This window comes from Cervus canadensis, chromosome 25, assembly GCF_019320065.1.
Source record: "Cervus canadensis isolate Bull #8, Minnesota chromosome 25, ASM1932006v1, whole genome shotgun sequence".
Classification (NCBI taxonomy): Eukaryota; Metazoa; Chordata; class Mammalia; order Artiodactyla; family Cervidae; genus Cervus; species Cervus canadensis.
Window position 1 is genome coordinate 26650166 of NC_057410.1, and position 27316 is coordinate 26677481.

Below are 27316 nucleotides of genomic sequence, written 5' to 3' on the forward strand. Positions count from 1 at the left end.
TTATTTTAACTTATTTTGGTAAGAATCTGCTCTCTGTGGTATGACCTTCAAATTAAGAAAATCCAGTATCATTTTTATTTTATTTAACAATTACCTTGATGTTCTATAATGAACATATATTATTTTTATATACTGAAAAAGAAAACTTTTCTAAATTATAGAAACCCAGTAAAGCCTGTGGGAAAATAAAACATCCAATCTCATCGCCCTGAGATAATTACTATTGACATTTTATTTTATTTGCTTTTCAGTTTTTCAATGCACAGATGAAATCTGTCTGGAAATCTTTATGTTTAAAAAAGAAAACAGCTCTTTCCGCCATCTTTCCGTGCCGCCAGAATGGTGCGCATGAATGTCCTGGCTGATGCTCTCAAGAGTATCAACAACGCCGAAAAGAGAGGCAAACGCCAGGTGCTTATTCGGCCGTGCTCCAAGGTCATCGTCAGGTTTCTAACAGTGATGATGAAGCATGGTTACATTGGCGAATTTGAAATCATTGATGATCACAGGGCTGGGAAAATTGTTGTGAACCTCACAGGCAGGCTAAATAAGTGTGGAGTGATCAGCCCCAGATTTGATGTGCAACTCAAAGATCTAGAAAAATGGCAGAATAACCTGCTCCCATCCCGTCAGTTTGGTTTCATTGTACTGACAACCTCAGCTGGCATCATGGACCATGAAGAAGCAAGACGAAAACATACAGAAGGGAAAATCCTTGGATTCTTTTTCTAGGGATGTAATACGTACAAATAAAATGCCTTAGAGGACAAAAAAATAAAAAAATAAAAAAGAAAACAAACCTCCAACACATGGAAATAGAAGTTTTTAGAAGATAAAATTTAGAATAAATTGGAGAGTGATTATTCACATTCAAAAAGATAAGCTGCAGAGTTTCATTATTAAGCTTCCACGTACACTTAAAGTGATTCAGTTTCTAGGAATTAATTTTTATTCTTTTTGTTTGTTTCTTTTATATCACCTCTCTTGAACTTGAAGCAAGTGTGTTACACATTTGAGTCAAGGTCGGGAAGATCCCCTGGAGAAGGAAATGGTAATCCACTCCAGTACTCTTGCCTAGAAAATTCCATGGATGGAGGAGCCTGGTGGGCTACAGTCCATGGGATTGCAAAGAGTCGGACATGACTAAATGACTTCTCTTTCACTTATTCTGTCAGAAATCTATATGTTTGTGGCATTGTGTGTTCGGCACCTGAGGAATGCTCACTGAACCAACTTGTCAGCCACTTATTGAAACTGCAAGTCGACCTTTTGGTTTCACTTCTGACAAGCTACCTCGAAATGTCTGTCATGATTTTAGACCCAAAAGAGACCTCGACCGTTTGGAAGACTAAATTCCTGAGGGGACTGAGCTAAACTTTGCCAAGCATCATACTAATGTTGCTTGGTGAATTGGTGAATAGTGTGTTGTGAGGCTTTTTTTTTGGTGGGGGGTACCAGTTTCCATAGATCTCATGGCTACATGTCATCTGACTCAATTCTCATCAAGTGTCTATATTTGTGTTACATTTCCTTGTGGTTTGATGTATGATAACCTCTAGATAATCCTCAGTAGAAATGTTCATTCTCTCTAGTTCTTCCTCAAACAGATCAACTCTCACTTTCCCTCTCACCTCCAGATCACTTCTTGGTAAAAAATTTTTATTTTTTAATTTCATTTACACATTATCTTCTTTTTCCCAATAAACTACACTGAAAAATACAAAGTAAAAGCATAATGAGAGAGGAATCAGAAAAGGTATATCAATTGTGTGTTAGCATCCTTTGTGAAATGAGAGTCCATATTCCTGCTTTTTATCCTTTGGATTATTAGTTATCTAATTTGAAGGTACCATGTTTCTTAGCAGGGTAGTTTGGTTTATCCTAGCAAATCTGCTTATTATATTAAAAAGAAATTAATGACCCATAATTCAGTAATATATTCACTGTACCTCCAAAAAATAATGCAAAGGTCGTGTTTTAAATTCAGTGTTTTGTCTAAGTCAAACCATTTTCTCTGTACATGTTTATAGGCAAAGTAGCTCATGTGTGCTAATCTGATTTCCTTCCTATATATATCATCTGACCATACAAATAAAAATAGCCCCTTTCTATTTTTTATTCTCTAAAGTTAATTGAAATATATTTTAAATAATTTCTGTAGTGACTGGCTGAAAACTTTATTTTTGGAGGGAGGAGCTTTTTGCAGAATCTTTTACATGAAGGCAGGTGATTTAAAAAACAAAAAACAAAACATGTTCTCTTAACTCCTGACTGTAAATCCTAAGCATTTCGATGTTCCTATACTAAATTATGGGGAAACAGTGGAAACAGTGGTTGTCTTTATTTTTTGGGGCTCCAAAATCACTGCAGATGATGATTGCAGCCGTGAAATTAAAAGATGCTTACTCCTTGGAAGGAAAGTTATGACCAACCTAGACAGCATATTAAAAAGCAGAGACATTACTTTGTCCACAAAGGTTCGTCTAGTCAAGGCTATGGTTTTTCCAGTAGTCATATATGGATGTGAGAGTTGGATTAGAAAGAAAGCTGAGTGCCAAAGAATTGATGGTTTTGAACTGTGGTGTTGGAGAAGACTCTTGAGAGTCCCTTGGACTGCAAGGAGATCCAACCAGTCCATCCTGGAGGAGATCAGTCCTGGGTGTTCATTGGAAGGACTGATGTTGAAGCTGAAACTCCAATACTTTGGCCACCTGATGCAAAAAACTGACTCCTCAGAAAAGACCCTGATGCTGGGAAAGATTGAGGGCAGGAGGAGAAGGGGACGACAGAGGATGAGATGGTTGGATGGCATCTCCGACTCAATGGACATGAGTTTGGGTAAACTCTGGGAGTTGGTGATGGACAGGAAGGCCTGGCGTGTTGTGATTTTATGGGGTTCTAAAGAGTTGGACAGGACTGAGAGACTGAACTGAACTGATACTAAGTTATTAATTCTGATTGCTTTCCTCTTAGGAGAACCAGTGGAGTTAGACTTGGCTTTGAATCCTGACTCTTCCATCCTCTGATTTTGTGACTTTCTATAAAATAAATCCATATCACTGTGTCTTTTCTGTAAATGTTGACAGTGATATTTCTTCCTTTGTAGGGTTGTTGTGAGGAATAAATAAGATCAAGTGTGTGAACTTCTAAATGCACAGTGCCTAGCAGAAAGCAAGCACTTAAATGTAGCATTTATTATCACAGACTGGAGCTGGGAAACTTTTTCCCTAAAGGGCCGGATAGTAAATATTTTAGACTTTGAGGCCCATACAGTTTCTGTCACAGTAATTCACCTCTGCCTTCACATAGGCAATATGTTAACAGATGTGTGTGGTTATGTTCTGATAAAACTGTTTATATGAAAACAGACATGGGCTATGGTTTGTTGACCCCTATTCTAGAGAAATAAAACTAACAAATGACATAAGGTATGAATATATCAAGAATCAGTACAGGTCTTCTTTGAAGTGGATTATCAAGAAGATTTAGGTTGATTAAAAAATTAAAACTTAAAAATATATAAAATTTGATTTACCACCCAGACATTACATTTAAAAGTCTCAGTTTTTAAATTTGCTCTGCTCAGATAATATGTAATTTTTATAATAAAAATCTCAGCTGCTAGGAAAATAAATGTTTCTAGGTCCATAAAAGCACTTAACATAGAGAGCACCCTAAAATATACTGTTTCTTGTCTTCTTAAAAGCAGTATATAAAAAATAAAGGAAGCCTTTTTTATTATATATTATGACTTTGTGGATCAGGAATTTGGGCAGGGCTCAGCTGGGTGATTCTTATGGGCCACATGGTGCCAGCTGGAGCCACTAAGGGCTTTTCCCCAGGTCTGAAAGGTCCAAGGGGCTTCACTCACATGGAAGACAGAGCTCGGCTGGAACTGTGGACTAAAGTTCTTATACATGGCTTCTCCAGCACTCAGACCTGTTTTAGAAATCAGTATGACTTTGTCATTACACATCTCAATTCCAGTAGTACTGTGACTCCCCTCAGCCTTTACTGAGATTTGTAGAGCTGATGGCTGCGTTCCCCAGAACACTGTGATTTTAAGTCTTCTTTTTAATATTTGGCTTCATAAGCCAATTCTTAGCTGTTGTCTGGATAGGTGACACCTTCCTAAAGTGGGCCCTTAATTTGCTGTATGTAAGGTGCCTTTCTGAGCACAGCTAAATGCTACTGAAGAAATTTAAAATACCCTTCAAAATAAGAAAATTCCATAATACATGACAACATGGATGAACCTGAAGGACATGAAACTGAATGAATCACAAAAGGACAAATACTGTATGGTTCCACTTATACAAAGAATCTAAAACAGTTAAACTCACAGAAGCAGAATGGTGGTTGCTAGAGGCTGGGGTGTGGGGGAAATGGGGAGTTGCTACTCAGTGGGTAAAAAGTTTTAACTATACAAGATGAATAAGTTCTGAAAATGCTGTGTAACATCATACCTGTAGTTTACAATACCGCATTATACACTTAATTTGTTAGAAGATAATATCTCATATTAAATATTCTTACTACAATTTAAAAAAATTATGACTTGGGAGCAATTGTCATTTGAAAAAAAGGTAGTAAAACATCAGAACAAAGTATTTTTCTTCTGCTTATTTTCCCTGCTTATTTTCTCTCCTCCATATCCCCCCTCATATTTTTTAATTTTTATTTGGGTATAGTTGGTTAACAATATTGTGGTAGTTTCAGGTGACAGTGAAGGGACTCAGCCATACATATACAATATCCACTCTCCTCCAAACCTTCCCATCCAGGCTGTCACATAACATTGAGCAGAGTTCCGTGTGCCGTACAGTAGGTCCTTGTTGGTTATCCATTTTGAATGTAGCAGTGTGTACATGACCTTCCCAAGCTCCCATCCTTTCCCCCAGTAGCCATAAGTTCATTTTCTAAGTCTGTGAGTCTGTTTTGTAAATAAGTTTATCAGTATCATTTCTTTATTGACTCCACATATAAGGGATGCCATATGGTATTTTTCCTTCTCTGTGACTTCAATATGACACTGTCTTCAGTTCAGTTTAGTCACTTAGTCGTGTCCGACTCTTTGCGACCCCATCAACTGCAGCACACTAGGCCTCCCTGTCCATCACCAACTCCCAGAGCCTCCTCAAACTCATGTCCATTGAGTCGGTGATGCCATCCAACCATCTCATCCTCTGTCGTCCCCTTCTCCTCCTGACCTCAATCTTTCCCAGCATCAGGGTCTTTTAGGTCCATCCATGTTGCTGCAAATGGCAGTGGCTTGTTTTGTTCCTTTTAATGCCTGAGTAATATTCCATTGTATATCTGTACCACGTCTTCTTTATCTGTTCCTCTTCTGATGGACATTAGGTTGCTTCCATGTCTTGGCTATTGTAAACAGTGCTACGATGAACAGTGCGGTGCATGTATCCTTTTGGATCATGTTTTTCCCCAGATATGTGCCCAGGAATAGGATTGTAGTCTTCCCCATATTCTTGATGAGAAACAGTGAATGTTGGGGGGACAGGCCAGGGACTGGAAAGGGTTAAGTTCAGTGGTGCCTCCAGCTGGAGGAGGGGCTAGTAAGACTTGACTTGAAGCTATGTTTGCACAGTAAGCACTCTCCTTTTGTTTTAATGACATGTTTATTTGGAGTAACTTACGGTAGGGAGGCTAAAACTTCCCAAGCTGTGTTTTCTGCAACTGTACAGGATTAGGGGGTCATGTACACCCCACCCTACCCCCATCCTTCCAGTTCGTGGAGTCTCTGGAATGGCCTTTTCACCTACTTATATCTCCCATCACCTGTTGACAATTACGTTGTCAAGATAATGTTCTGTTTTGTTTTGTTTTGTTTTAGTCTGGATGCCTTTGTATTTTTTTTTTTTTTTTTTGACGTATGTGTAAAGCTCTCTAACTCTTTACTGTAGATGGGTAGTATTACCTACCTCAAAGTGTTGCGGAAATGCTGTAACGTGCTCAGAAAATGTTAGTTATTATTGTTACCTGATAACCATCTTCCAAACTTCCTTTTTTAGAAACTGATTCATCAGTACAGAAAGAACACAGAAACCAGACACCTGCTCCATCTGCAGCTCCAACTTCCGCTCCTTCTAAGTATCATCGAAGTCGATCTGGGGGAGCCAGGGATGAACGATACCGATCAGGTGAGAGGGAACTGAAAACTACTTACTGACTGTATGTGAACTGTACGTCCTGAGAGCTCCTAGTGTTTGTTTTTTCTCTTGAAGTGCCAACAGGTCTATATTAATTCATTCATCAGCCATTTGTCGAGTGCTTGTTACATGCCAGATGCAGTAGGTACTCTTATTTGCTGCGGTTATAGCCCCAAATAAAACATTTCTGCCCTCAAGGCCAGCAGGGGAGCCAGGCAAGTACAAAGGCAGTGTGAATAAATAAATAAGAAAGCAGAGGGCTGGGGTCTCATGAGATGGTACTAGGAAAGCTCAGTAGACTCTCTTAGAAGAGGCAGGTCTTTCTGTATTTGTCAGGGCTGTTGATTAGTCTCTTGACTCATGGAGCTGGAACAGAAACTTAACAGTGAAATTTCAGATTGGTAAACCCATAAAAAAGCAAAGAGGAACTGAAGAACCCCTTGATGAAAGTGAAAGCAAGTGAAAAAGCTGGCTTAAAACTCAACATTCAAAAAACGAAGATCATGGCAACTGGTCCCATCACTTCATGGCAAATAGATGGGGAAACAGTAAGAGACTCTATTTTGGGGGGCTCCAGAATCACTGCAGATGGTGACTGCAGTCATGAAATTAAAAGAAGCTTGCTCCTTGGAAGAAAAGCTGTGACAAGCCTAGACAGCATATTAAAAAGCAGAGACATTACTTTGCTGACAAAGGTCCGTCTAGTCAAAGCTATGATTTTTCCAATAGTCATGTATGGATGTGAGAGTTGGACTATAAAGAAAGCTGAGTGCCGAAGAAGTGATGGTTTTGAACTGTGGTGTTGGAGAAGACTCTTGAGAGTTCCTTGGACTGCACAGAGACCAAACCAGTCAGTCCTAAAGGAAATAAGTCCTGAATATTCTTTGGAACGACTGATGCTGAAGCTAAAACTCCAATACTTTGGCCACCTGATGCGAAGAACTGACTCCTCAGAAAAGACCCTGATGCTGGGAAAGATTGAAGGTGGGAGGAGAAGGGGTCGACAGAGGATGAGATGGTTGGATAGCATCACCGACTTGATGGACATGAGTTTGAGCAAGCTCCGGAAATTGGTGATGGACAGGGAAGCCTGGTGTGTGGCAGTCCATGGGGTCACAAAGAGTTGGACACGACTGAGTGACTGAACTGAAACTCATAAACTTTTTCTTCTCATCCAGAAAATACCCATGGTAAAAGAAAAGGCAATGTGCTCTGGCTGACTGTCGGGGCACACTCCAGCTACACCACGTCCAGCTCTGACAAACAGAAATGAATCATAGACCTTAGGACATGTAGCATAGTAAGCCCGTCTCATATCCATCTACTGTCCTCTGCACTAGGATAGTCTCTGTAGCACATTTACTGTTTTAAGAACTAGCAGAATTAAGCCAGAAGACTAACTGGAATGTTATTTTACTTTCTCCAGATTTTTTCTCCTCCTGTTACCAACCAGGGTTACCTTATCCTATTCTTGAATTGAAAAACAGTGTGTATCACACCCTCAATAAAACGGCTTTAGAGGAAACGAGGAAAAGGACAGAGTTATTTTATGAGCTGATATTATTAGATATGTATTTTCACACCCTGGAAGGAAGGAAGGAGTGAAAAGTGTCTGGTCAGAAAAATAGAAATTACATGCCACACAAAATTTTCCTTTGTACCTAACCTGGGGCTGATTGATAAGAAGAGGCTTTCTCTGAGACTAAGACATCTGAACCATGTCATGGCAGACAAAGTTAGGGAAATAACATCAGATAATAAACCTGAAAATAGTTTCATTATGGCTGATATTTAGAAAGCAAGGACCCAGAGAGAGTTGGGAGATGAGGCTGGAAAGATAATTAGCAGGCAGATCTTGAGGACTCTTGAATACCATTGAAGAATTTTTAGCAGAGCAGGAACACAGATTTGTAATTTGTTCTAGTAGCTTGGGCCAGCTGCACAGGGCCTAACACATGTAAGAGTTAAATACATATTTTGGAGAAAGGAAGGTATAAAAGTAGTATTAATTAGGGCATGGATCAGAGGGAGGTAAGGCTGGTTTTGGAAAAGCTTATCAGGAGCTCGTGTTTGTCGCCAAGTCCCGGGCTGGGTTCCCCAGCACGCGGTGTTGCCTTTAGAGGCTGGGGCTCAGGTGCGGCAGTAGTGGGTTCTCACCAGCCTGGGAGGGTTTTAGCCGCTACAGCACTCACCCCAGGCCTGCTGGGAAGCCTTTTGTTTGTTCTTACAGCATTTAACAAAAAAGTTAGTAAGGAACCCCAAAGAGGATTCTCTACACTCTGTGTCCAAGCTGATTACATGGAGAAAAAAGTCTTTAGTGAGCTCATTCAGTAGTGTAAAATTCTGATGTTCACTTTTGTTGTTGTTTAGTCACTAAGTCACGTGCAACTCATTTGAGACCCCTGACCTGTGTGTAGCCTGCCAGGCTTCTGTCCATGGGATTTCTCAGGCAAGAAAACTGGAGTGGGTTGCCATTTCTTTGTCCTGGGATCTCCCGACCCAGAGATCAAACCTGTGTCTCCTGCATTGCAGGCGGATTCTTTACCACTGAGCCACTAAAACCCAACTATCTTTTACATCAGTTCTTTCAAACTTACCCCCAGTATCAGAAAGTGTAGTCTGAATCATACACTGGTTAGCAGACTGTGGAGACTCTTGGTTAGGTGCAGGGGTATAGAGGAGGGTTCAGTAGTTGGGTTTTGGATATTTATGTCACTGGGACTTTAGCGGGGGGGGAGTAATACTGAGGAGGCCAGAGAGGAGGTAAAGTGGGGAACAAAGGTGATTTGAAAACCCTGAAGATAATGAAAGTTATGAGAGTTCTGCAGTACTGTTATGAAGAGGAATGTGAAAGAGGATGCCTGCAAGCGTGAATTTTGGCTGAAAATGACATTTATAAAAATAGAAGGAAATTCCTAACTAAATAGCAGAGAAAAACTCAAACTCAGCACACGCTGCAAATTCTGGCTTCCATGAGTAAGAAGATGAACTGAACTGAACAGTAGCCACAGGAATAGAGCAAAGAAATTGTAGAAATTTATCAAGAATTGAACTTCACCTCTTTGCTACTCCATTCATAGGAAGGCTTATATTTACATGTCACATGCAAAATTAACTTAAGAATAGAGGGTATGTTTAGGGGAAATTACAAGCATTCAGATTAAATTACACAGAAAGGGCTTGACTTTGATTTCAGGGAGTGTAACTTGAAAATCCTCTCTTATTTGGTAGAGGCTTATTAACACCTACAACATTTTAGCCAATCATAATCGAACTTAGTATTTCATGTTTCAGACATGGTGTAAAGAGCTTATATTTATTCAGAGTTTAGATTTTCTGACCTGATTCTATTCTTTGTGCTTAGGCAAAAGGGTCTGACATTTCAGATACACTTACTTAGTACCTCCTTTTGTCTCCCATCAAAGCAAGATGCAATTTTCTACACACACGTTTTGTGGTCCCAAGTGTAGAAAATACACAATTCATCTCCGAGACGGAAAGTGATTGGGTGGTAAGTCATTGTGACAGTTTCTTCAGTGTTAATCTTTTGAGCAATTAGCCACCTCAAACAAAACAGCAAAAACAAAAAAAGGACTTTTAAAGAGTAGCTGTATCACCTTATCGAGCTCAAATATTAGTGCTGGAAAGTGAAACCCAACTTTCCCATGCTCCTGGCGGAGATGTCCAAAGTCAGTTGCGTCTGGGGACTGAACTTCGGAAGTGATTTCTCTATCAAATGATCAAGGTGAATTGTATGTTGGCTGGAGTCAAATCCAGTTACAAGGGCTGCCTGTTCTTATCGATGAGACTTTGCTAACACAGTAACTGAAAAATCTCCTTTTTGACACAGGTGTAGGGGCAAGGGCTTATCATGTTAGAAAATAAATGAGTGGTTTGATTTGTTCTGTATTCTGATGCCGCAGATCCTTATGGCAGAGAAGAACATGCTCTGTATTTATTAATTATCCAAACATCATGGGCCTTCTAAAGCTTGACTAATGTGAATAAGTCCCTGGTATTTGCAGTTTGCTCTCGTATGTTTTATGTCTCATGCAGCAATACTTTTGGAAGTGTAGTATTTTTAATTAATAAGTGTGAGCATTTGATATGCTGTTGTTCCATTGAGAAAGTGCTTTTTCTCAGTATGTGCAATTAGTCATTCATTTTCCAAGACAGCTAAGAACCATAGTTTGATCTGAGAAGGGCACTTTTCATATTTTAGCATACCTGAAATCAGGATATATATATTTTTTAAATCCTGGAGAATATCTTTTATATAAGACAGCATCATAGATTCAATAAAATATGTCTATTCAACTAAATAAGTAAACCTTAGAGACACTAAAATAATATAAAAACATAAATGCCATATAAAGCTCCTTCAAATTACTGCTACTTTTAATGAAGTAGCGGTATTAAACTACTTCATTAAAAGTAGCAGTGCAAGAGTTTGGCACTATGTTTTAAACTTTAAATATTCATACACTTTTACCCAGAAATGCTACTTCTAGGAATTTGCACATACACATATACACAAAAATTTATATACAAAAATGTTTGTTATAGTATTGTTCATTATAAATACAGTGATAAGTTATAATAGATCCACACAGTAGAATTCAATGAAAACTAGTTTAAAGATCCTGTGAAGTCTCATAGGAAAACAATGAGGTAGATTTATTTGTGCCAATATGGAGAGATGTACAAAATACATTGTTAAGTAATAAATGCAAGATAGTATGTAGCACATGATCCAAAATTTATGAATATTAGTACTAATAATTATATATATTATGAAGTACACAGGAGTGGAAATTTGAAACAATTATATACCAAACTATGGGCTTCCCTTGTGGCTCAGCTGGTAAAGAACCCTCCCACAATGCAGGAGACCTGGGTTCAATCCCTGGGTTTGGAAGATCCCCTGGAGAAGGGAACAGCTACCCACTCTAGTATTCTAGCCTGGAGAATTCCATGGACTATCCACGGGGTTACAAAGAGTTGGACATGACTGAGTGACTGTCACTTTCACTTTCAACTGTACCAGCTTCTGAGGTGGGCTTATTTCTGGGATGTGTATTAAATTTTTCCATTTTTTGTTGTGGTAAAATATACATATAACAAAGTCTGTATTAAATTTTAAACAAAAAGTAACAAAGATGGTTTTCTTTTTTTAAAATTGTGGCATAACTGACATATAACATGACATTAGTTTCAGGTATACAGCATAATGATTTGATATTTGTACGTGTTGTGAAGTGATGATCCTAGTAGGTCTCATTAACATCTGTCACCTTTCAAAGTTAAAAAAAATTGTTTTTTCTTGCTATAAGAGGACTTTTTTTTTATTTTTAATTGGAGGACAATCGCTTTACAATATTGTGTTGGTTTCTGCCATAAAGCAATGTGAGTCAGCCTCTTGAGCCTCCCTCTCACCCTGAGAGGACTTTTAAGACCTACTGTCTCAACACCTTTCAGATGTGCAATACAGTATTGTTAATTATAGTCACCATGCTGTACCTTCCATCCCATGGCTTATTTATTTTATAACTGGAAGTTTATAAAAGATAGGGTCTTTTTGATTTTTGTTTTTGTTTTTTGAGAAATTCTGGCAAGGCTTTGTTTATTGGGACTTGTACTGCAGCTTGAGGGAGCAAAAACAATGTAAAAGATAGTATTTAAAGTGATATCCATAGATAAAATATTTAAAGCCTTACATCCATTGTTCTTCATGATTTTTGCTCTAAGTGTGGATTCTTTTGACTTAATGCTGGGAGCTAAATGCAGCAATAACTACGTCTGTGAACTTAATTGAGAACTAACTTTCTCTTTCCAAATATGTTCTCTGACACAGTGACTTTTGCCAAGGTGGCTGCCACTGGCACACCAGGACCATTTTCTTTCTTTATTAGTACACTTTCTCATACCAAGGAAGATAAATTCAGTTCAGTTCAGTTTAAGCAAGCATCTGTTGTAGACCTCCTACAAGTTGAGCACAGTTTCAGTGCTAGAGAAACACAGATGAAAACACAGGAAAGCTTTGTATAAGGTGTAGTCAATAGAGAAGAAGGGGTGACAGAGGAGGGAGCTTGAATCCCAGGCACTGTTGAGGGCAGAATTTGTGCAGGTGGCAAAGTCTGAGCCATTTTGAAGAATGAAGAGCTGTTTGCTATATAGATATTCTAAACTAAAGAAATGTAATTGGTAAAAGCAGGGGAATGTGAAATGCAGAATTAAAATTTCACTGCTCCTCCCCACCAGCACATACAGTAGTGCCAAAATTAATGTGATATGCTAATGTTCCAGAACTTAATAGTTGCTGCCTCTGCCATAATTAAAAATGGCGAAGTGGTCAGTACCTTAGAAATTGGTAAAAATGGCATGACTACTAATTGGTTTACAGATAACTCCTAGAACTGTACGTCTCTACTTAAATGACTCAGTCCACCCACACATCTGCCTTTCAATCTGTTCATATCTATCTGTCCGTCTGCCTATCTATTATAGTGTCCTAGCAGGTAGGGGCACTTGGTGTTTGATCTGCCCTGGTCCCTAAAGCCCAGCTGTGCCACTTTTGTACCATGTCTTAGCTGTTTCATAACAACAAGCCAAGAATAGGAGCAACTACTTAAAATATGTAAAGTAACATTTTCCACTTATTTTTTTGGGAAAGATGAAAAAATATGGCCCATTATTATCCATAGATGTGGGGAAATGGACATTCTCCCACCTTGTTGGTAGAAATGTTATTTCTTTTATTACTAATGAGATTGGACCTTTTGGGATATGCTTATTTTCCATTTGTGGCTTCTTCTGTAAACCACCTGTCCATTGCCTAAACCTCCTTTTCCTAAATTGAATTCTTCTTTTTTTTCCCTCATTTTTTGGTATGAGTTTTACTAATCCTAGGGATACTGACATTTAAATTTACTAGAGGTAGTAACCAAAAAAAAAAAAAAAAGATCAATTAGAGGTATAAGAGTTAGAAAAGAAGAAATAAAACTGTATTTGCAGTTGATATGATAATTCATTTAGAAAACCCAGGCGAATTAATGGCAAAAGTAACTTAATGAAATAATTATATCAAGTAGCAAGATATGAAATTAGTGCAGAAATCAGTAGCCTTCATATTTGCTAATACTAACTAGTTGAAAGATGTACTTGTAGAGCAAACCTCATTTACAAAAGCAATAAAAGAAAATAAAATATATTTAGGAATAAACTTCAGGAATGTATAAAACCTTTATGATGGAAACTTTAGAACATCCTGAATGACCCACAGTAGATATGATAAATGGAAAGTCATCCCTTATTCTTAGATAGAATGATTCAATATCACAAAGATGTTAGGACTCCAAAAATTATAAGTTTAACCCAATCCCGGTAAAAATACTATCAAATTTATTTATGGAGCTAGAAAAAATATTTTTGAAGTTTAATTTGAAAATGTGAAGAATGTAAGAATAGCTAGGAAACACTCAGAAAACCTACGAGAGTGACTAGATACACTTTAATATCTAGCAACATACTCCAAAGACTATAACTAAAGCAGTGTGGTATGACATGCAAATTGGCAGACAGGCCATTGGAAGAGAAGAACAAGTTCAGAAGTAGAGCGAAGGACATCCGGGGTTTAGTGTGATAAAGACAGCATTGCAAATCACTTGGGTGAGACAGTACTTTCTGATAGATTATGCTGCAACTGGGAAAAAATTAAGTAAACCTATTATCTCGCACCAGATACGGGCAAAAACTTCAAACGAATCAAAGATCTTCATGTAAACAAGAAACCATATAAGTACCTAGAGAAAATATTAGTCAACTTTTTAATAATCTAAGCTTATGAAAAGCCTATGAGAAGACTGAAAATCCAGATGTATTAGAAGACTACAGAAAAAAATTTTTTTATTGTGGTAAAAACACATGAATTTACTCTTAGAATTTTAAAGTGTATATTGTATTGTTAACTTACGCACATTGTTATACAACAGCTCTTTGGAACCTTTACATCTTGCATGACTGAAGCTTTCTATCCATTGATCAATAATTCTGTTTCTTCTGGCCCGAGTCTCTGCCAACCACTGTTTTGCTCCCTATATCTATGAGTTTGAGTACTTTAGATACCTCTTAAAAGTGGTATATATTAGGGGGTTTTGTGTGTGTGTGTAACTGGCTTATTTCACTTAGCATGTCAGTGTTGTAGCACATGACGAGGTTTCCTTTTTTAAGGCTGGATAATAATACCAGCCTTAATACATAATGTCGTGGGTACATATTACGTTTTCTTCATCCATTCATCCATTCATGGACATTTAGGGTGTTTCCACATCTTGGCTATTGTGAATAATGCTGCAGTGAACACAGATGTGTAAATACCACTTTAAGACTCTGCTTTCAGTTCTTTTTTATTGTGGTAAAAACACATGTCACATTCAAGAAATTATTACATTCCAAGGTCATAAAGTGTTTTCCCCTATGTTTTCTTTTAAGAATTTTATAGTTTCAGGTCTTATGTCTAGATCTTTAATCCATTTTGATTAATTTTTGTGTATGGTGAAAGATAAGAATCCAGCTTCATTCTTTTACATACAGATATTCCAGTTTTTTCCAGCACCATTTGTCTGGAAATGACAAGGCTGTCATTTCTCCATTGTATAGTCTTAACACCCTTGTTGAAGACCATTTGGCCGTGTACACCAGCATAATTTCTGGGCTGTTTGTTCTCTTTCATTGCTCTATATGTATGTCTGGATGCCAGTGTCATAGTCTTGGTTACTATAACTTTGTAATATGTTTTGAAATCAGGAAGAGTGAAGCCTTTACCTTTGTTCTTCTTACTCATGATGGTTTTGGCTCTTTGGGGTCCTTTGAGATTCCATATGCATTTAGGAATTTTGTTTTCTATTTCTTAAAAAAGTGTCATTGAGATTTTGACAGAAATTGCATTAAATCTCTAGGTTGCTTTGGGTAATATGGATGTTTTAACAATATTAAGTCTTGCAGTCCTTAGTGGACTTAATGTTAATCATAAAATGTCTTCCACTTTTTTGTCTTCTTTTATTTCTTTCATCAATGTCTCATATTGTACAAATCTTTCACCTCCTTGGTTATATTTATTCCTAAGTGTTCTGTTTTTTTAATGCTATTGTAAATTTTTACTTTTCTTTTCAGATGATTCATTGTTACTGTTCAGAAACACAACTGATTTTTGTATGTTGATTTTTCTATCTTGCAATTTCTGAATTTGTTAGTTCTGACAGTCTTTGTGTGTGAGATCTTTAGGATTTCCTACATATGACATCATCTCTTCTGTAAACAGAAACAATTTTACTTCTTCTTTTCCAGCTTGGATGCCTTTTATTCTTTTTCTTGCCTAATTTCTCTGACTAAAACGTCCAGTACTGTGTTGGATAGATAGGTGAGTGTGAGCATCCTTGCTTTATTCCTAATGATAATGGGAAAAGCTTTTAGCTTTTCACTGTTGAATATGATGTTGACTGTGGGCTTTTCATGTTTGATAATTATCTTGAAGTACTTTTCCTGCTGTTTCTGGTTTGTAGAGTGTTCTTATGAAAGAATGTTAATTTTGTCAAATGCTTTTTCTGTATCTATTGAGATGATCGTATGATTTTTCTCCCCTGTTATATTAGAGTGTTACATTTATTTTCATATGTTGAATCAAACCTTGCAATTTAGGTGGATAGTCCTCTTAATGCCATATTGTCCTTTTAATGTGCTGTTGAATTTGGTTGTTAGTATTTTGTTCAGGATTTTTACATTAATATTCATCCGGTCTGTAGTTGGTCTGTAATTAATATTGGTTAACAACATTATTTTGGCCTGTAGTTTTCTTTTTTTATAGTATCTTTGCCTGGCTTTGGTATTAGGATAGGGTAGCTTTATCAAATGAGTTTGGGAGTGTTTCCTCTTGGTTTTGGAAGAGTTTGAGAAGATTGATGTTAATTCTTAAAAGTGATTTATATAGAATTCTCCAGTGAAATGTGGGCTTTTCTTTTTTGGGAGGTTTTTGATTACTGATTCAATCTTCCTGTTAGTAATTGATCTGTTCCGGTTTTAATCTTGGTAGGTTATATGTTTCTTCTATGGCATCAGTTGAAATATTTCCTCTTTCATTTCTGATTTTAGTTATTTGTATCTTCTCTCTTTTTTGTTTTTAAATTAAAAAAAATTTTTTTTTAACTTAGAAAATTTTTATTGTTTGTTTTGACTGCCCTAGGTCTTCATTGCTGCTAGTGAGATTTCTTTAGTTGCACCAGGGGTTACTCCCTAGTTATGGTGTATGGGCTTCTCATTGCGGCGACTTTTCTTGTTGTGGAGCATGGGCTTCGACAGTTGTGGAGCATGGACTTCATTGCCCCTAGGGATTTTCCTAGACCAGGGATGGAACCGGTGTCCCCTACACTGGCAGGCAGATTCTTAACCACTGGACCACCAAGAATGTTCTTTTTCTTAATGTAGATAAAGTTGTGTCAACTTTGTTCATCTTTTCAAAAAACCAATTCTTGTTTTTGTTGTTTTTCTTCCCTCTGTTTTATTTCTGCACTGCTGTTCATTTGCTAAGTCATGTCTGCCTCTTTATAACACAGTGGACTGCAGCACAGCAGGCTTCCCTGTCCTTCACTATCTCCCAGAGTTTGCTCAAACTCATGTCCATTGAGTCAGTGATGCCATCCAGCCATCTCATCTTCTGTCACCCTCTTCTCCTCCTGCCCTCAGTCTTTTTCAGCATTAGGATCTTTTCCAATGAGTCAACTCTTCGCATCAGGTGGCCAAAGTATTGGAGCTCAGCTTCAGCATCAGTCCTTCCAATGAATATTCAGGACTGATTTCCTTTAAGATGGACTGGTTTGATCTCCTTGTTGTCCAAGGAACTTTCAAAAGTCTTCTCCAGCACCACAGTTTGAAAGCATCAGTTCTTCGGCACTCAGCCTTTATGGTCCAGCTCTCACATCCGTACATGACTACTGGAAAAACCATAGCTTTGACTGTACATATATGAACCTTTGTCGGCAAAGTGATGTTTCTGCTTTTGAATATACTATCTCGGTTTGTCATGGCTTTTCTTCCAAGGAGCAAGCGTCTTTTAATTTCATGGCTGCAGTCACCATCTGCAGTGATTTCTCCTCTAATCCTTGTTATTTCCTTTTGCTAATTTATGTTTTATTTTGTTCTTTTTTTGAACAAAAAAAGAACAGTTGTGCATTTAGGTTGCTGACTTGAGATTTTCCATAGAATCTTAAAAAAACAAAAAACAAAAAAACCTTCTGCATGGCAACAAACCACTGCAAACAATAGCAAAAGACAAACGACAAACTGAAAGAAAATATTTCTAACATTTCTCAGAGATAAAGGGCCAATATCTTTTATATATGAAGAATTTTTAAAAATCAAGGGAAAATAAACTAAGACTCCAATGGAAAAATGGTGAAGTGCCATGAACATTCACTTCACTTTCAAACAAATATTAAATGGCTTCAAAATCCTGTGTAAAGATGTTTAATATCAGTAATGATTTTTTTTTTAAAGTGCAAATTTAAAGTATACTGAGGTGTCATTTCTCAGCCACTGAACTGGCAACAGTGAAAAGGTAGATAATATACTCTGAAGGCAAGTCAGTGGGGAAACAGGCTCTCTTGTACATTGCTGATAGTACCACAGTATGATAAAGCTCTTTCAGAGAGGAATTTGGCAAGATGTAACAAAATTTAAACTGTATTTGACTTTTGACTTAGGAGTCTCACTTGTAGGAATTTATCCTGCAGATACATTCTCATCAGCATAGAAGTGTATTGCACAAGGCTGTTTGTTGTATCATTATTTGTAATTGTAAAATATTGGAAACACATAAATCCCCACACATAGGGTAGCAGTTGAATGAAACTTTGGTATACAATGAAGTGCTGTATACTCTACTTTTAAAAAAAGAATGAAGAAGATCTCTAGTAGCTGTCGTAAAATGAATTCCAGGATGTACTGTTAAGTGAAAAAAGCATAGTGTTAAAAAGTACATATGGTATGCTACCTTGTGTGTATGAAAGGCAGGGATATGGAAAAAATATGGTTATTTTTTGCACAAAGAAATACAGGCAGGATAAATCAATAAGGAGATTGGTTACCTATAATGAGTGAGTGGTTTTGAGGTAGAAGTGGCTATTGTTTGGTAGGTACCTACCTAGTGTGTGGGTTTTTCACACCCATCAATTCTCCAGTTCTCTGCAGACAGCAGCTCACTGTCCTGCAATTTAATTCATTTCTGACATTAACTACCTGGAGTCAATGGAGGCCCCACAGGCTCATTTCCACAAGACTGCCCCCCGCCTTTGGGTTCCCTTGGTGGCTCCAATGGTAAAGCGTTGGCCTGCAATTCGGAAGACCTGAGTTCGATCCCTGGGTTGGGAAGATCCCCTGGAGAAGGAAGTGGCCAATCACAAGTGCAGACCTCCCTTGACTTACAGTGGGGTTACATCCCAATAAACCTGTCATAAGCTGAAAATAATGTAAGTTGAAATGCATTTAATTGGACACCTGATGCACAAAGCTGACTCATTGGAAAAGACCCTGATCCTGGGAAAGATTGAGGGCAGGAGGAGAAGGGGGTGACAGAAGATGAGATGGTCGGATGGCATCACTGACCCTATGAATGTGAGTTTGAGCAAAATCTGAGAGAGAGTGAAGGACGGAATCCTGGCATGCTGCAGTTTGTGAGGTTGCAGGGAGTCGGATACAACTTAGTGACTCAACATAGAACAACAGTCTACTGAATATCATAGCTTAGCCTTATCTACCTTAAATGTGCTTAGAACACTTACATTAACCTACAGTTGGGCAAATGGAATGGCTGTATGTTTACAGAATGGTTTTAAGTGTGTTAGCCATTTGTGATCGTGTGGCTGAGTGGGAGCTGTAGCTTGCTGCTACTGCCTGGCATCACAAGAGAGAATCATATCCAGGAAAAAATAATTGAAAATTCGAAGTACAGTTTCTATTAAATGTGTATTGCTTTTATACCATTGTAAAGTAAAAAAAAAGAAATCACTAGTTGAATTTATCATAAGTTGGAAACTGTTTGTAGTGTTTCCACATTGCTTCCCTCTGGCCAGCTTGGCTATATGGGGTTGCTTAATTCAGCAAGTGGGATCTTAGTTCCTGGACTAGGGATCAAACCCATGCCTCCTGCACTGGGAGTGCAGAGTCTTAACCATTGGACCACTAGGAAAGTCCCTGTTCAACTTGGCTATAAATCAAAATTCCCACCACCCTCTCCGCAAGTTTGATTATTTGCTATAATGGCTCACTGAACTCAGGAAAATACTTAATATTACCAGTTTACTATAAAGGGTAGAAATGATCACCAGGTGAAGAGGCTCATAGGGCAAGGTGCAGAAGAGTCCCAAACCCAAGAGCTCCTGTCCCTGTGAGGTTTAGGGTACATTACCCTGCTGACACAAAGATGTGTTCACTAACTCAGGAAGCTCTCCAAATCCCTTACTTTAGAGGGTTTTGTTTTGTTTTGTTTTTTGAAATGGAGACTCCTTTACCTAGGCATGCTTGATTAAATAATTGGTCATTGGTGATTAGCTCAATCCCCAGTCCCTTTCCTCTCTCTTGAGGATGGAGGGTAGGGCTGAAAGTTCTAAGCTTCTAATTATGACTTAGTCTCTTCTAGAGTACTGCTGTTCATGTGACTCCACTTTAGGAGCTGCAGTTTCTTGATTCAGAAACTTGCCCCCCCTCCCCGCCCCCTCCCCCGCCCCCTCCCAAGTGAACTGATTAGTCCAGCTCTTACAAGGGACAGACTTTCAAGGATCATTTGCATATGTAGATTGGGCCATTTCCTTGAGAAGAGGAAATTTCTCTGAATTTGGAAGCCACCTCAGATCTTATCTGCCTCAGAAGGATTTGCTCATAGTTAAAAAAAAAAAAAATCGAGCCCAGGGACTTCCCCTGTGGTCCAGTGGCTAAGACTTCGAACTCCCAGTGCAGGCGTGGGGCTCGATCCCTGGTCAGGGAACTAGATACCACATGCCTCAGCCGAGACCTGGTGCAGCCAAATAAATAAAGATATTTTTTTAAAAAATCAAAGCACAGTCCAAAATACTGTGTATTATATGATCCTATTTTGTAGCAGTATAGATTGAGTTTTGGCATGGGAGTGGAGAATCAAGAGTTTTCTCTGGATATGTTAATTTTGCGATTGCTATTAGACATTCAAGTGAAGAGCTGTGTTCTTTTGTGGGCAGAGTGGCAAACAAGTACCGCTGGCCCTTGTATTTTCTAGATCAGAATCAGCCCTACTCTCCTGTGGTATAGAACTGAAGAGTGTCAACTCCTTTCAGACAGTTAAACAAATCCTGAGCTTGAACAGAGAGTGTCCTTTGGGTACCTGCATCACATGCATTCCATTCAGAGGTGGGGTTCCCAGCTGGCCCTGATGCAAGTTAGATTCTTCCTCTCACTACAAGCCCATCTCCATCAGCTTCTTTTCCATTGTGTTAAACAGTCTCCTCATCATTCTGGGCTTCATTTTCCTCTCATGTAAATTATCCTTGACTACTTCTTTGGTCTGTTTTTCCTTTTTGCTGTAGCACAAATGATAAATAAAAGTCACCTAAACATCCTTTTTAACAGCTGAGGCAGGGATAGTTCAGCTGAAAGAAGTAAACACTTTGAGAACCAGGAGCTAATAAATGCAAATATTTACTCTTTCAGATATCCACACAGAAGCAGTTCAGGCTGCACTGGCAAAGCACAAAGAACAGAAAATGGCTTTGCCCATGCCCACCAAAAGGCGGTCCACATTTGTCCAGTCTCCTGCGGATGCCTGCACACCACCTGGTAGGTTTATCAGAAGCTTTCTCTCTGACAGTTACTACTTTGATGTTGCTTGAGTTCTGCTTTTTCTTTTCTGAGGTAGGAGCTAAAACTCTCTCCTCATCATCAGAAATGTATGAGTACACACTAAAGGTGACAGGTTTTGATTATTTCATTGTAAACAACACACAAAAAAGGCCTTAAGAGTAAAGCTTTTTTTTTTTCTTTTAATTTTCTTCTGAAATTCCAGAATTTCCTTGCTCTAACCTCCAAACTCATGTAGTCATAAATAAAGCCAAAGCTTAGGGTCTAAGAAACACCCTTCTGTGACTAAATAGCTATTCTTTATTGACATCCAGAATATGACCCAGAGTCATATATGTATGTCTTTAACAAATTTATACTCCTAAATCAGATCCTTTGTCTCTGCAACAGTCACAGGAGTATGTGATCTGGGGACAAAATGTTTTTGTGTTATGAAAGAGAGCATTCATGCCAAGTTACAATAAACCTAGAAAACATATGTAAGTGTTTATGTGTGTGTTAATATATTTTGTATATGTTTATATTTCTTTAAAAATCCACTTTCTATAATTGGATCAGGAGATAAGCCAGAACTAAGAGGCCCATCACCACCCTCCAAACTTGGAAGACTTACCCCCCCCAACCCCCCACCCCCACAAATTCATATTTGAAGAGCAACAGGAACACCTTTAAGTTGTCTTTTCCATTTGGAATCTCCCCCAAAGTTTTTAAAAATTTAGATGAAATCTCAGAATCTCGATGTGTAGGCCTCTGAGACTAAACAGTCCGTCTGTTTCAGAGCCTCAGTATAGTGTCTGTTTCTCTACTGTCCTGTTCCTGGTAATACAGTCTTTGGGGGAGAAACATTTCCTGAACTGTTTTGGTCTCAGTGACTTACCCTGTCTTTTGGGGAAGATTCCCAGGAAGGTTACATTTGTCGTGGTTGGCTCTGATTCACAGCTGTCAAGCTGAGCTGTTCACACTGATCCTAGCCCCTGGCCTAGGTTTATATTAATAGTCTTCTCCTAGGTTCTGGCTAACTTCTCACAGCATCCGGACGTGCTATGGGCTCATTAACTGTGTGTGCTTTTTTTCTTTACATCTGTGGTGTCAATATGTTCCAAAGAGAAATAGTTCTGTGGCTTCAAGTGATCCTCAAAATGTAACGCAGGATACCTCTAGCAGACCGTCACAATGAGACGTTTTGTGTCTGTAGTGGTGCATACTTCCAGCCCACTCGTTCGGAATCTTGGATGGCTTCCCTGTCGCATTAGTGCAGCACCAGCGGGTCCTCTGGACAAAGGGGGCTCTCAGGCTCACAGCTATTCCTTGCTGGCAGATTCTGGCGCAGCGTAGCTGAGGGTTCAATTGTAGTAAATGGCAAAGGGTAGGGAGCAGCGCAGACTCCCAAGTCCTTAGAACCAGTCCTCCCCAGAAACTGTGCTAAAGAAATGCAGCTGTGAAGTAGTCCTCTCTCATGGCCTCGGGTAAAATGGAAGAGTGCAGCAAAGGATTTTGAGAATGTGCAGACGGAATGGAGACCTTTTCTGTCCCCTTCCAAAGTCACTGCCTGAAGGGAATTCACCAACCCTAAATCGAGGCTGTTTATTGCTGAACAAGGCCCTAGTCCTGTGGAATTCACCACAGGCTTCTGTATTTGTAAACATGAATGTTCTACTCTGTCTGCAGCCTTAAAGATGTGGCATCATTTTCTTGATTACCTGGTTATTTTAATAATTTCATGATTGTAAAGATTCAGTTCTCTCTGTTAAGACCTTTATTCAGCAGAGCAGGCTAATAAGAAGGTTTCCTATCTATTTATGTCCTGTTCCGGGAACTCTGAATGGTATGTGAGAGATGTTGATATGCTCTTAGAGACATCAGTGTTGTCAAATAGAAGAGGGCTTCTGTCCCAACTCGAGCACCGAGAGCACCCCACGTAGCAGTTTCTCACATGGCCCCACAGAGAGCTGAACCTCGATGCACTTGATGCTCTTGTTCAACAACACACATGCCTGGAACCATCCTGTGCTCCAGTGTGAGGGGCTGTGGAGGGACTGTTTCATAAGGCTTCTCTCGGGACCTTTCCACTGGGGGGATGGAATTTGTTCTTCCCAAGTTAGGATAAGGACTTCCCTGGTGGCTGAGGTGGTAAAGAGTCTGCCTGCAATGCAGGAGACCTGGGTTCTGTCTCTGGGTCAGAAAGATCCCCTGGAGAAGGGAATTACTACCCACTCCGGTATCCTTGCCTGGATATGGATTCCATTCTCTCCAAGCATCTGAGAGCCACCGGTTAGAGACTTGGCCCTTGAACCTTAACCCTTTTATCACTGTCTCCCAGAACCTGTTACAGCCTAACCCAGGGAAGGCAGGTAGGTTTTATCTTGCCTTTTTACTAGCCCCCAAAACACTGAAGTTTAGAGGAAATGCTGAAGCTCTGCTCAAGGGGTCAAGAGGAAGAGGAGAATTGACATGAATTATTGACGGTTATGGGCTGATTTAAAAACAAAACAGATTCTAGGCAGCTATGAAAGTGACATTGCTACTGTTCTCTCTCTAGAACAACTGTGCCACTCTTGCAGGGCAAGACTAACCTCAGATTTCACGGTATTATAGTTGCATTGTCCTCTGTGCACTGAGAGGCCACACCACACACACGTCACGAAACGTGTGTCTGCTCAGGGCCCTTCCTCTGCCCACGCTGCGCCAGGTGAGCCTGGTCTCTGGGATACCTGCTAGAGCGCAGTGGCCAGTCGGCGTCTTACCTGCAACCAGCGTGTACCTGTGGGAGTCACTGGAGTGGTGAAAACCTAGCGCTGATTTTGGAGGGATTTAACAAAAAGAGTCTGGAAGTGAACTATGTCATAAATCTTGGTTTTGTTCATAGTAATCATATATAATCTGGAAAACATTTGGCACGAGAGCTGATTTGTCTTTTGTTCATAAAGCCTTCTCAAATAATAAAATGTCAGTCACCCTAAAACCTGCTTATTGATACATGCACTGATTTCTGTCTTATGGATTGGAAAATCTAAATTCTCCAAGTTGGTAGCAGTCTGTGGTTCTTTTAGTGCCTGTGGCCTTTTTCATAGTCTTTTAGACTGTTTGAATTACTGCCATCCAGTTCCCTTTATGTGCTGAAATCATTTACTAATGTCATGAGGCAATTACCTCAGCTCTTTCTTTGTAGGGCTTCTTTGTGTAATGCTATTACTCATTCATACAGATAAACACAATGCAAAAACTACAGCATATATTTTTTTTCCTCTAAGCTTTTTCTGCACCCATGTGGGCTTACCCTGCACTGCATTTTGAGGGTGCTCAGATGAACAAATAGACCACATAATGACCCCAAAGCACAGTAAGCTGTTTTGACTGGCTTGCATAGAATGAAGCTTAAAATTTAGAGATCTGAGTTTCTCTTATACAGGGCTCTGCTTGAAAGTGACTGTAGTAGTAATTCACAGGGCCAGACACAGAGACATTTACTGCTCTGTATTTCTATTTATGAAAACAATGCCCATGAACAGACTGGAATATTGTTACAGTTTTAGCAAACTTTAATGGTGCTATATGGAATTACAGGATGCAGAGGACTTTCATGTACCAGTGGCTGCCCTGCCTCAGTTGTTCTGCTTAACCAACTCTCTGTGAAGTGGAAAGCCCAGATTTCTTTAGAGATGAGGAAACAGACAAGCTTATACTCACTAAGTGATTTGTCCTAGGATTCAGCAATTATGTGTCAGACTCGTTGCTTGATTTTGTTTTTTACTCTTGGAAAGTCCTTTTTTGCTTAATAGATAATCCCATATGTATGATCCTAGAATGGGTATTATTCCAAACAAATTGAACAGTTGTTGCCTTCTGAGAGCTTATAGGCTAAAACACATTATTAGTCAGTTACTAACTTGGAGAGTTCCCCTAAATATTCTAATTTTATTCAGAATCACAAGATAAAGAGAGATGACAAATCAGACCTCTATAAATATGCTATAATTAATAACTTTTGGATCTTCTAATAACATGCTTTCATTAGTATTGATATAAGTTATGAGCAGAGCTCCGCAAGTACTTAGAAGTTTAGTATTTAATATTCTTTAAGCCAAAGCACAATAAAAACCCAGTCTATCAGATTGAATTAGTTTATTTCAATAAGTGATTGTAAAATTTAAAATTTTCCAATAAACATAATTCATAGCTACCGTTTCTTGAGTACCTCTGTGTACTAGTCAAAAGGCTAAGTGCTTAACATTTTTTCATCATTTGTTTTCTTGACAATTCTCTGTTTGATTTTACAGATGAGACAACAGATTTAAAGAGGCTCAATAACTTGCTCAGACATCTATTTCTAGCTGGGTGGTCAGTTAGACAACCTGAAAACTCTCTCTTAGAAAGAGGGAAAAGAAAATTTCTCTTTAGAAATACTAGGTAGAATTTAATTAGCTTCCTTTTAAATACATACAGGAGTGAGAGAGGTAGAGAATGATCACTGAAAATCAGTGTGGTGAGATGGGGCTGACTTGGGCTCTCCTAGGGAGGAGAAGAGACCATCAACAAAGGACCTAAATTTTAATTACTCTAAGGGTAGGAAAGGTAAGACCTCAGACATATGTAAGGTTGGAAGTTGGGATTGAGATACCCAGAGGGGTTCACATCTTTAGCAGAAGGGACAACTAGAAAAAATTAAATTAAAAATTAACCTCTCAGCAAAAGAAAATCTTCTCGAGAAAGCTTGCCTGCTTTGCCTTAGAATAATGAGGGCAGGGACCTTCTCTAATAATTTGTGGTCACTAGGTACAAGAATTGAATTCCGGTGTCCTGTTTGTTAAATCTAATGTTAGAAAGTGGTCCTAGGCTGATGATAACCTGGGGCACAAGTGGTTTCTGAGAGGATACATCAGTCCAGGAATTTAAAATCCCCACAGATAAAGATCCACTGGATTTTGTGAGCAAACAACGCCAAAATAGAGAGAAAAGAACAATAGCAATACAGTAGAATTAAGACCCATAAGAACTGATTTGCCCAACTCCTATCAATGGCAGAGCTAAGATTGGAGTCCAAAGCAGTCTGGCCTTAAAAGCCTGTTCTCTAAACCACTTGGCATATTGCCTCTTATCCTGCCATGGTGATGTTTTAGTCACTAAGTCGTGTCCGACTCTTGTGACCCCATAGACTGTAGGCTCCATTGTCCATGGAAGTCTCCAGGAAAGAAGCCTGAAGTGGGTTGCCATTTCCTTCTCCAGGGGATCTTCCCAACCCCTGGATTGAACCCCTGGTCTCCTGCACTGCGGGCAGGTTCTTTGCCAACTGAGCTACCATGTCAAGTAAATGTTTTCTGGTTTTATTCTGGAGCTCTAGCAGTTGCTGCATATTTGGTCTAACTTTCCAAGTAGGCAGTAAGTTTAAAAAAAAAAGTACCTGTCTTCTTACAGCAAGATTAATTATAATATTAGTTCATTTTGTGAAATGTTTTTTCATAGACGTGGGACAATACCTTGAAAACAGTGTTCAGAAATCCCTTATGGGTCGAGTGATCTTGGAGTAATTATTACTAGCGCCCCTCTCTCATAAGTATCCCCATATGGATGTTAATAGACAACGCATGGGCCTCTGCTGATTCGTGATTACATAGTAATTTCCCGTCCCAGCCAGCTCTCTGTGCACCAAGGTCACTGTGGGATGCTGGAAAATCTCTCAGATAGTTCTGAACATCTTCCTGATCCACGTCTGGTCAATCAGTATCCACCCTGATTGAGTTTAGTGCTAGATTAATCACTTCAGAATTTGTAGCCCAAGGTAAGTCCAGAATGAACTGCTTTAGAACTAACCTTTTAATCTTCTCCTCTATATAAGTTTTTATTTTTAGACTGCACCTTCTTGGGTCTCTAAAGCTTTTCCTTCCTAAGCTTCATACTCTTTCTTTGCCTACATGGAAACTTACTTCGCCTCTCTTGAAGGTTCTGGAAGTCCTTCATTCCCCTGACCCACCAGTGCAAGAGAACATGACACTCTCCTGCCTGATACCATCCCTTCCCACCCTGCCCGCCCCAAACACACACAAATATTTCTTTTCATGGACTCCAGACTACTGTATACTAACTGGCTTAATGGTTGTTTCCCTTACTTGTTCTTTGAAGCTCTCATTTCCTGGCCTAGTTTATGTGTCATATTTGGTAGCAGTTGTTAGGGTGAGGTCTTCCTTTCAGTGACTCTTGACTTACCTGCTGTTTTAAGCTGATATCTGGACCTAATTTGGATATCGGCTATCAGAACCCAGTGTCAGGCATTGTCT

At 39.0% G+C, this 27316-nt stretch overlaps 2 protein-coding genes across 3 annotated transcripts in view; both read left to right on the forward strand.

The window, feature by feature from the left end:
* The window catches only part of DIP2B (disco interacting protein 2 homolog B), a 223929-nt gene that overhangs the window by 126418 nt on the left and 70195 nt on the right, over window positions 1-27316 (forward strand). For both annotated transcript variants that reach the window (XM_043447299.1, XM_043447298.1), the window contains exons 3-4: window positions 6030-6158; window positions 20898-21023. In XM_043447299.1, the coding sequence (XP_043303234.1) occupies window positions 6030-6158; window positions 20898-21023 (255 nt within the window). The remainder of the gene's footprint in view (window positions 1-6029; window positions 6159-20897; window positions 21024-27316) is intronic.
* Window positions 292-791, forward strand: LOC122427708 (40S ribosomal protein S15a-like). Its single transcript, XM_043447385.1, has one exon. The coding sequence runs from the start codon at window positions 340-342 to the stop codon at window positions 730-732; it is 393 nt and encodes a 130-aa protein (XP_043303320.1). The 5' UTR covers window positions 292-339; the 3' UTR covers window positions 733-791.

Coding starts and splice junctions, on each gene's coding strand:
- LOC122427708 (XM_043447385.1), top strand. CDS start 340: ATGGTGCGCATGAATGTCCTGGCTGATGCTCTCAAGAGTATCAACAAC.